General features: G+C 32.2%; 1 protein-coding gene across 1 annotated transcript in view; it reads right to left on the bottom strand.

The window, feature by feature from the left end:
• Window positions 1-1,017: 1,017 nt before the first annotated feature.
• Window positions 1,018-10,724, bottom strand: part of PLOD2 (procollagen-lysine,2-oxoglutarate 5-dioxygenase 2) — a 93,992-nt gene continuing 84,285 nt past the window's right edge. Inside the window, exons 13-20 of the mRNA XM_008711108.2 lie at window positions 10,487-10,628; window positions 9,268-9,330; window positions 8,174-8,287; window positions 5,276-5,341; window positions 4,096-4,200; window positions 2,806-2,952; window positions 2,571-2,696; window positions 1,018-2,404 (exon numbers count right to left, since the gene is read on the bottom strand). Coding sequence (XP_008709330.2) covers window positions 2,249-2,404; window positions 2,571-2,696; window positions 2,806-2,952; window positions 4,096-4,200; window positions 5,276-5,341; window positions 8,174-8,287; window positions 9,268-9,330; window positions 10,487-10,628 — 919 coding nt within the window. The 3' untranslated portion in view covers window positions 1,018-2,248. The remainder of the gene's footprint in view (window positions 2,405-2,570; window positions 2,697-2,805; window positions 2,953-4,095; window positions 4,201-5,275; window positions 5,342-8,173; window positions 8,288-9,267; window positions 9,331-10,486; window positions 10,629-10,724) is intronic.

Here is a 10,724-nt window from a genome sequence, read left to right as displayed (position 1 = left end):
ATTAGTAACACGTCTCTTCAACAAAATTGATGGGCTACAGGAATTTACTTTGAGTATTAAGTGCCACCAAAGAAGAGAAAAGAGGTAGAACCCAACTTCCTTATTTCCTAAATCCATCTTCCAGTAATTATAATCTTGATCATCACTATCTCCTCAGTGCCTGGAACAGTGCATGGCCCATAGTAGGGACTTGAAAACACCACTGAATACATAAATACAATGGAATATTACTCAGCCATCAGAAAGGTTGAATACCCACCATTTACATCGACGTGGATGGAAGTGGAGGGGATTATGCTAAGTGAAATAAGTCAAGCAGAGAAAGACAATTATCATATGGTTTCACTCGTATGTGGAGCATAAGAAATAGCACGGGGGACCATAAGGGAAGGGAGGGAAATCTGAAGGGGGAGAAATCAGAGAGGGAGACAAACCATGACAGACTCTGGACTCCAGGAAACAAACTTAGGGTTACAGAAGGGAGGGGGTAGGGGGATGTGGTAACCGGGTGATGGGCATTAAGGAGGGCACGTATTGTGATGAGCACTGGGTGTTATACGCAACTAATGAATCGTTGAACACTACATCAAAAACTAATGATGTACCAAATGCTGGCTAATTGAACACAATAAAAAAAAAATCATCCCCCTAATAAATGTGATCTGAAGAGTCAATAAATAAATGAATAAATATACCACTGGATAAATATATATTGAATAAATGTTTTGTCTCTATTTCTTCACTTGTAAAATAAATTAGATCAATCCCTAGTCATTATGAGATTGAAGATATTGCAATTCAATTCATAATTCAATAAGTAGAGTTTTCATTAAGTTATAATGTCAGTAAATTCACCAATCAAAATGAAAAAATCATAGCCTATTACATCCAGACATTCCTTTAGGATACTCCATCCATACATTCTCTTCTAAAGATAAATCACCAGTAATAAAGAGACCACCAGAAAATTATTTTAAATTATTTTATTTTTCATAATTTTCTAACACACAGTGTTAGAAAAATTTATTTTGGCACCATGACTTAGAACTTTTTTTCAAGTTTAATCTTTAAATTAAAAACAGTAGCTACAATGAGTATATTTAAACCTCACTCAGAGAAATGGTGAAAAATCAGGTCACAAATTTTTTTGTGCTAGGGAATTTTTTAAAAATGGGACTAAGAAAAGGTAGCAAAAAGAGTAGGAAGGATAAAATAGACTATGCTGGAAAGACAAAAAGGTAAATAACCTTCTCTAAAAAAGAATAAGGAGGGAGGCAAAGGGCAAAGAGAAGAAGAAAGGCTCACCAACTTTATTTTCCTGATATAAAATTCAAGTACTTAACAAAGTTTTTTAAAAATCATAAAATGCTACTACTAATCTCATGAAATTTTCTTTTTCCTCATTATTTTCCAGAATTAAAAATCAAAAGCCTGTTTTGACTTAAGGACACTTGCTGATCTTAAGGTGATATTTGATATACTTTACAAAATGGAAAGGCTTGAAAACTTTCCTAAATCTAATACCTACTCAATATAATCCTCCTTGGAAAATTAATCTGAAGGAATATAGGGTTTGATTTCTAATACAAATGTAACAACAACAACAACAACAAAAAACCCTGTCTAACAATCTAAACAAAAATGTTTACAACTGGCTCTAAACCTCCGTTGTATTCTGTACTAAGTTTCTTGAGGAGAAATATTTATTGTTCTTTGTATTCCTTCAGTAACTACTATAAAAGGCACCTTTATAGGTCATCAAAAAAATACTTTACACAATTAGTTGCATACAAATTCAGTTATAACTCCAGTTTTCCAATGTTTCAAAAATTGCCGATTTTCACTTATATTCATTTTGTTTACATGTTAATAAATAAAATTCTTCTCATGCTTTTTTAATAATAAAACATTATTAGTCTCTTGTCACTTGTACATTTATAGCTGAATATTTTATCAATTGAAACACAAATTCAGAAAACTGTCATTATTCTCAGAGACAATAAGGCATAGAAATAAATATTTGCTTTTACTTTTTCTTCCTTTTCTTCTTCAATCTGTGTTTTAAGGCTCAGAGCAGACATTAAGAAATATCAAACAATTTTTTACAAAAAGTTTTTCAAATGTTTGGCCCAAAGTGAAGTTGTTCTGTTGAAGTTATTTAAATATTCCTCTCATCTTCTCAAGCACAACTTCAAAGACATGTTCGTCCATTCCAAAAGAAAATTCAATTCAATGAAAAGTAAATAACTTAGGGGTCTATAAATGACACTGCAATGTATCTCGTTCCATTTTTAACGGGAAGTCCTTCATGCAGATGCGTGAGTCTCCCTGGATGCATGAAGCTCCAGCCTTTTCTGGGTGATTCAATAGAGCAATTGTACCTTAGAAATTTGCATCCGCCTCCCTAAAAGAGATGGAACAAATAAGTATATCAGCTTATATATTTAATTTTTAATCAGTGGGAAAATTCAAATTATGCCATCTAACCAAAATCTAAAAAAATAAGGCAAAGGCCTTTTCATAATGACATATTTCTTTTACAAGATGTAAAACATCAAAGCCGTAATTACCTGAAAATCTTCTCCCACGTTATTGAGTGCAATGTTGATGGTAAATGTAGAGGCGTCATGATGAGGGCGAAGAGAACGCTGTCTTTCAGGGGAGTATTTTACTACAAAATTCAATAGTGCAAACCCCTAGAAAAGCAAAGTAAACCTATGGATTTGCTTATCAATAAAAATATAAAATAGCACATTTGTATAAAAACTAGTAGGAGGTAGACAGGGGGAATGGGAGGATAACTACCTTCGTATAATAACCTGCAAAGACCTTCAGCGTAACGGGTGCAATAAACTCCCGGATAAAATGAAGCCATACGTTCTCCAGATCAATTTGCTTCATGTGGATATCATCAGTTGGGACATTTTCATAACCACCAGATATACGGCTATCCTAGAAACAGCATTCATGATGTCATAAAGTGTGGTCCACATGCAATTCACATTTATATTACCTTAGAATTTTTTTCAACCACAAGATCACAACAGACAACAAAAATAACAGTTGTTCAATTATGGTGCACCATCTGCTTTAATTACAAAACTATCAAAATAACTTAGATAACATGGTGTTGCAAATATATCAATGATGAAGCAAAGCATTGCAAAGTCAGTAGACTCCCTTCTTACTTATTTAATATATATGTGAGGTCTGACTATAAAGTAAATAAAATGTATTTCCAAAGCCCTCCCATGCCTCCTAAAAAATTAGTTTTTTACAGTAACCCTTCAGGCAGTCTGAGCTACTTGACGGACAAAGATTCTGCTTGTCTGCCCTTTGTATCTCCTACCACTGAAAACAAGCTTGCTTTCCTTGCTACGTTCCCCACTTCAATTTTATGATAACCAAAGTCCTTCCATGATTGCTTTTTATTTTTCTACAACCTGCTGACTTCAAGTTCTTCCTCAAACTTTGAACTTCTGTCTCTCTTGTCAGCTAACTAGCTGGGGTATGAAGTTGAGCAGAGACAGTAATATTCCAGAGTATTCCCCTGGAATTCCTTGTTAAGGAGCAGGCGTCTGTGGATTCTCAGAGGAAAAGAAACACATTGAACCACCAACAGCAATACTTCCTGCCAAGTCTTTGACACCGAATATAAATGCAAAACTGAATTACACCAATGGCATTCAAACAGATTCCTTCTTCCAATGTTTACACACACACAAAACGCTTTGGCAGTCAACCAAATAAACTTTGTCTTGGTCCTTTCACTATAGCTCACTGTGAAAATGCAGAGAATTACAAGTGGCCCTGGAGAAGACCAATACCACAGAATAAATAGACAAATATTACCTTACCATTCCAGCCTGGAGACACTGACTTTTAGAAACCATCCAGTGTAATTACATACATAAATGAGAACCTGAGGCCAGATAGATTAAATACTACCAGAGTTCTCCTGACAGCCTTGGCTAGCCCCTGCATTTAGGTCTAGGAGTCAGAGATACATGACAAAAGAGATAAATCCCCTCTAAGTGACTAAATAATCTACCCCTGCTTCTAATCCACATTCACTTGTGTGAAATTACCACTTACATGATGTTTCCCCCCAGACCACTGGCCGTAATGCTCCATTTCTTCCACCAATTCATCACAGGCTTTTTCAGAAAAGATGGGAAACCAAAAGACATCAGGACAAGGCTATAAAACAAGGCATCACCATTAAGAGAATAATAGTTTGTATCTTTTAAGTAATAAATGGCATTTGCATTTCAAAAATGACAGGATGGACTATTGAATATTCATCTCACTTAGATGCCTTTTTAAGAGGTTTGCTCAACATTACTGACATTACTGTTACAAATAATATAGCTTTTCTTTAATGCTAAGACTTTTTTCTTTTTTGCATTTTAACATCTGTAAAATCAAGATATATCTTAGACTCACATTTGACCAAGCAGCCACTGCGATGTAGTTGTAATACTACAGTGTATATATACTTGGCAAATTTTCATTCTGCCTTACCTTGTGTGTATGTAATATCTGTGTGTGTGCCTGTACACGCACGTATGGAGCTGGTGTTGCCCTTGAGTTGATCTGCCCTTTGAAATGCTTTGTAAATAATTTACACTATGATTTGCCATTGAAATGAAAGTTATTATGTATACAGTATTCTATGACATATGATAACATCTATACCTTGATAAGTCTAAATTAGTTCTTCCAATATGTATAAAATAAAAAGTTTCTAAATGACTAGAAAACATTGTGTCCTAGTTTAATTGGCAGTATTCTTATTCTTTCTCATAGTACACAAAATAACAGAGCATCTCAGAATCAAAGATGCCTTACATTCTCTGAAATAAGCTATTAGCAACAGTTTGGAACACTAATCTAGAGTTCATTTAAAAAAAACACCTTTGAGAAGAGACTCTTTAAGTTCAATTTCTTTCAAAGATAAACTTACTGAATGGGCCTACACCAGAGATTTGCCAAAGGTTCCTTATTTTTCGTGGTTTGAAATAGCTACAACATTTGGAAGCATGCCAAAAAAGGGGCATGATCTTAAAATTATTGTTCAATTCCATGTTCTACATTTTTACAACTGTATGACCCTTAAGGCTATAACATTTATAATTAAGCTACATGATTTTTACCTAAAAGATGGTTTCTGCACTTTAACAACATCCTCTGCTAACGCAATATTGCAGTAATATTGTTCCCTTCTGGAACGAGCATAAGTACTCTACACATCATAGTAATTATTAATACAAACCTGTTCAACTATATTTTCAGTGAAAATCTTTGAATAATCACGGTTTATATACTTCTCTTTCCAATCCTACCAAAAAAAAAATCAATTGCACAGATTAAAGCAAATACCTTTTTCCAAGTAATAGAAAATCCAAAGTATATGCATTTTAGAAATTGCTCAATATATAAATGACTATGTGTACTGGACAAAAAGGAATTTTCAGAAACCACAGTTTATGTTTTTAAACATAGTCTGATTCTGCATATGCTCACATCATTCTATGAAACATCAAATTTTTATTTATGAAGTTTTATACCTCAAGATTTTAAAATTTGAGTAATCTTACAGCAATTAGATTTATAGGCTGTATTCTATGCATATTCACAGGGATAGGTAAATATATGCCTAAAAGTTAATGATAAAAAACAAAATCCTACCAACAAATATTAGTAAAATTAGCAAATTAATAAACTAGGGTCTTACCTATATATACTTTAATAGTGAATTACTCTAAAATAATTTTGATTTTTAAAAATTATTTCAAAATTTTCTCTTCACTTCAGTTTTTAATATGTACCAAAGAATGATCATGGGTTAACCCTTTCATTTCTTTTAATTACTAAAATTAAGGTATAGAACCAAACATTGAGAAATAGCTTCTCTTCATGCTAATTCAGGAACCTGATTCTTCTCTTTGACTAATCTCTGATACATGAACCACATACTAAGATATCTCAATTTTTGTCAACATAAGCTAAGGAATCCTTTTCCTGGGTCAAGTGTTTTATTTAAAAACCACATATTTAGAAGGTATATATGAAAATATGGAGTGATTTAGTATCAAAAAAGATCTCTTCTTAAATGTATTTAGACATGTTTAACAAAAATTTTAATTTTCTCTTTACGAAGTACAAATATAGGGAGCCAGGAGGCAAGAACTGAGATACAGACTCAAAATAATTCCAAACAAAATGCACTGCAGAAATATTTGTCTGAAATATATCTTTTGAGGTCAGATTTCAGAGAGGCCCTGATGATTTATACGCCATTCTCAGTTTTGCACATCTTTGCTTATATGTAGCTCAGATATTTTTGATATGGAAGAACCAAAGTTATCTTCAAATTCTTCAATGAATTTCATTTATACATAGCATGTAAATATAAGAATCAAATTACTGTATTATCTAATTAATCCTTTCAATAGTGATTATTCTCTGATTCCAAAATACGGTGGGAAATTAGAAAAAAAATATTCATCACATTTCAGAATCTTTAAGTATTTTTTTCTTATGCATCATTATTGATTTTTCGAAATAAAAGGAAAAAGTCCCTAAGATCGTACAGTAAGGCATTAACTTCTCATCTTAGGCTACTCTTCAAATATCATTGAACCAACTGTGACTATACTCATTTCTTAGAAATTCTGATAATGGGACAATCGTCAAATATTTTGCTTTGGGACACTCCTCGGGAGGCATTATCGATCAGGCTAATTTACCAAAAACAAAACAAAGCCATGGAAAGAAAAGCAATTCCTACTTACTTCTGATGTTTTCATTTCATATTCTCCAAAGATATGAATTCTGACACAAATGTCTACAATTCAGGATATAATTTGGGACATTTTTTCAGGAACTAATATTACCCAAGAAATAAAATAATTCTATTCTTCAAAACAACCAAGAGACTCAGTGCCAAAGTAAAATATATAATTCCACCCTCACCAATGTAAAAAACCTCTTTTTAGTTACACTTCTGTGAAAGATTAAGATATGCAGCTAAGATGAAATGAAAATACTTTTTTTTTAAAGATTTTATATATTTATTTGACACAGAGAGAGAGACAGCCAGCGAGAGAGCGAACACAAGCAGGGGGAGTGGGAGAGGAAGAAGCAGGCTCCCATCAGAGGAGCCTGATGTGGGGCTTGATCCCAGAACGCTGGGATCACGCCCTGAGCTGAAGGCAGACGCTTAACGACTGAGCCACCCAGGCGCTCCAAAATGAAAATACTTTTAAAATACAAAAATGTGAAAAGACATTCTTTTTCTATTGAACAGTCTTCAGAGACCACTAAATTTACTATTCCTGGATGTCACCTACTCCTACAAAATAAAAGACAATTCTGATCAGGTGGATTGAGTGTCTCTGTAATTTAAAACTTTTACTATTGACAAGGAAAAAACCATGAACAGTAGCATTACAGAGATGATTACTAGAGAGAGTATTTTCCCTTGAATAAATGTTCCAAATTGACTGAAGAAAATAGGCTCTCATAAAACAAACAAGGAATGAATTCCTGTATGATTCAAAAATTTAAGATATGAAATAATTTTAGAGTTACAAGGAAATAATTTCTTCAACTTCAGATTTTCTACATATGTTGAATCCACTTACTCTGAAATCTTCTCTGGCTGTCTCTGGTGTACATTCACAAAATTGTTATAAAAAAATAAATAAAATGATAAAATAAAATGTATTTTCCCAAACCAACTTCTTGAGTTCTCTTCTTGAAAATCAAAACGTAATATTGTCATATGTGAGCTACTTATAAACAGTTTTTCTGAAATTACAATTAAAAATTTTATGATATTTTTGAATATATAAAATAGAAATATTGAGAGAAATCATAGTAACTGATAATTCCTTTCTCCACACCTAATATATGTCTTAATTTAAAAAAATTTCTAGGTCAAGAAATATAATTAATTGTGTCTTTTAAAAAATATAATTTAAAATATTAAAATACATAATTCAAAATATTTTTTAAAGACACAATTATATTTCTTAAGCTGTTTTTTAAACTTTAAACTTTTTTAAAGCCTCTTACCACATTTTCATATTATTAACCCAACTGATTTACATCCATTTAGAGTTATAGGAAAAGAAGAAATAAATGAAGTTGAGTATGAAATACCTACCACAGGATTTTCAAAAATCTGCCAGAGGTCATTGTTATAATGGGAAGTATTGTAATTAGCAGTTGATAAAAGTCTTCCAAATTCATGTCTATTAGAAATGTACATAAACACGCCCTATGTGCCAAAAAATAACAGTATTAATCATAGAGGAAAATACAAGAAAATAAACTTAACTATAGGAAAAATATATAGGAGATATTAATTTCAACTTTTATATCTCATTCCTGAACATGCATTTTTATTTTTCATATAAAACATGCATGATTTAAAATAAAATAAAATTTTTATTAATTATGAATTCAGACACCACACAAAACTAATTGATAGCACTGACACTCAACTGAAAAAAAGAAGAGGAAGAATGACTGTTTTTGTCCCTTTCTCATTGATCCTAGATGTAGACATCGGGGAAAAAAATTCCTGTTTGAAAGCAGAAATATTTTTGAGACACCAAAGTGCAATGAATTGTACCTCTTTTGGCTTCTTTCCCTTTCAAAGAAAATGTCACATTTTTAAACAAGAATTCAAATGTCAGTATTATTTCATCAGACTATGTCATTCTTTTTATTGTCCTGATGTTTAAAAACTGAACATAGAAATTACTTATTCATTAAAGGCAGCTAAAGAAAACCAAACCAAATAAATGTGGCAAACACCACTATGGTAAGTTTATTTCTTTTTGAACCTGTTTTAATGGTAAAGGGTTAGTTTTTAATTAATTTTAAAAAATAATGAAGAGTAACCCAATCTCATTTTAGTCAAGACGTACTTTATACTTACTCCTACTTTTTCTCTCCCTTAAAAAAAAAAAAAAAACTAGAAAAACTAATGAAAGTGATTTGGGTTTAACCCTCTCATTCGTCAACCACAAAATGTAAATCGGCCCAAAGAACTAAGAGTTGAGTATTACATAATGCCCACCCCCAAAACACAAAACATACACACGCATACACAAATTAAGAACCAATGAATACCAACATTTTACCGTGCTAAATGGAAAGAAGATTCTTAAAGAAACTTTACTGGTAGGCAATATACCATATCTAGTATTAATTAAAGAAACAAAAACAAATAAAAATAAATAAAAATAACACCTTTGGGGGGCTGAGCATTTGGAATGTTTCCGGAGTAGGGGAGTCTTTTTCCCTTTGTAAAGTCTAAAATGAAGAGAAGCATTGGGTAAGTTGACCAGCACACCCACACTCTCTCAGGTATTCTTAGGTAAATAACATTAGCAGCCCTTGATCAGAAGCTGACATTCTGAAATGTCCTTCACAGACAACATGCATAACAAGCAAAGCTTATAGCGCACACAAAGAAACAACTCCAGCCCTTTCTTTTTTTTTTTTTTTGTCAGACATAAATCCAAGCTCATTCCTTAGTAGAACTTTCATTAGACACAAAATTAAGACAAAGGAAAAAAATGTGTAAGAGAGGCCATTCCAGGATGCGCTGTTGAGTCAAATTAGCAGAACATGAGCACAAATTACAATCACAAGTACTGAGATACTCAATGTAACAATGCACAGAGGTTTGTGGGAAAACAAATATACTCAAACAACACATGCCTTATTAAACTAGAAAAAAAATACTTGCCAACTTTTCTGATTTTTCCCAAATCACATTTGCTTATGTAAATTTGAGTGAAATAACCCAATCATTTCTAAAATAGAAAACTATATAAACATGTTGTAAAACATTTACACATTTTGAAAAACAGACTATTTTCTACAATCATTGAAGTTTTATAATGAAAGTACACTTGTAGAATAGCAATGTATCATTACTTTTCACACAGATGAAATATACTGCATATCACAATCACTCTCTCAGTTTAGTGGTAAGGAACTGCTTTGAGAAGAGTGCAGTTTATAATGATAAAGAGAATAATGGGCATTGATTTCAGAACAAAAGTGTGTTCTTCTCAAATGTGTAAATGATTATTTCACCCAGGCTTTATCTAATTAATTTTAATTAGGTCAGTTTTCCACTATAAAATTTCAAATGGAAGTGAAGATGAATTCTTAAAAATGCAAAGCTGATTTGTAACAAATCCATGTTTATGATTGAAATTTTTCTGTTGCTTATGAATTAGCCTCAGCGTGGAACCTAGCATTTTCCAAACTATTTCTACAGATAAACGTTCACAAATTATTCTCCATAACTGCTCCTAATTTTTCAATACGGAACCAAAAAAATTGGCTAGTACTTACAAATTAGAAAGAAAAGGGCATCAAAACACAATGACACATCAACTGGTAAAGCAAGCCATTTTATAAGAACATCCAAGCAAGCCATCATTGTATACCCTACCATTTCTCTAGCATTTCGGCACAGAGCCATATCAGGATCCAATTTATCACGGACAAAATAGTTCCTTTCATTCATCTCTGATCGAAGTGTCTTTCCCTTAATTAAGTACACATTAGCCATGTATGGAACATTCCATATCCCTCTGAAAGTAAAGACAAGACATTCCAAAATACCACAAATAAAAAATATTCAAAGGTTTATTTTTATATTTTCAAAACAAATACCTTGTATGTTTTTA

Source organism: Ursus maritimus, unplaced genomic scaffold, assembly GCF_017311325.1.
Source record: "Ursus maritimus isolate PB19 unplaced genomic scaffold, ASM1731132v1 scaffold_20, whole genome shotgun sequence".
Classification (NCBI taxonomy): Eukaryota; Metazoa; Chordata; class Mammalia; order Carnivora; family Ursidae; genus Ursus; species Ursus maritimus.
The sequence above is the reverse complement of the archived record's forward strand: the minus strand, read 5'-3'. Positions and strand labels throughout refer to the sequence as shown.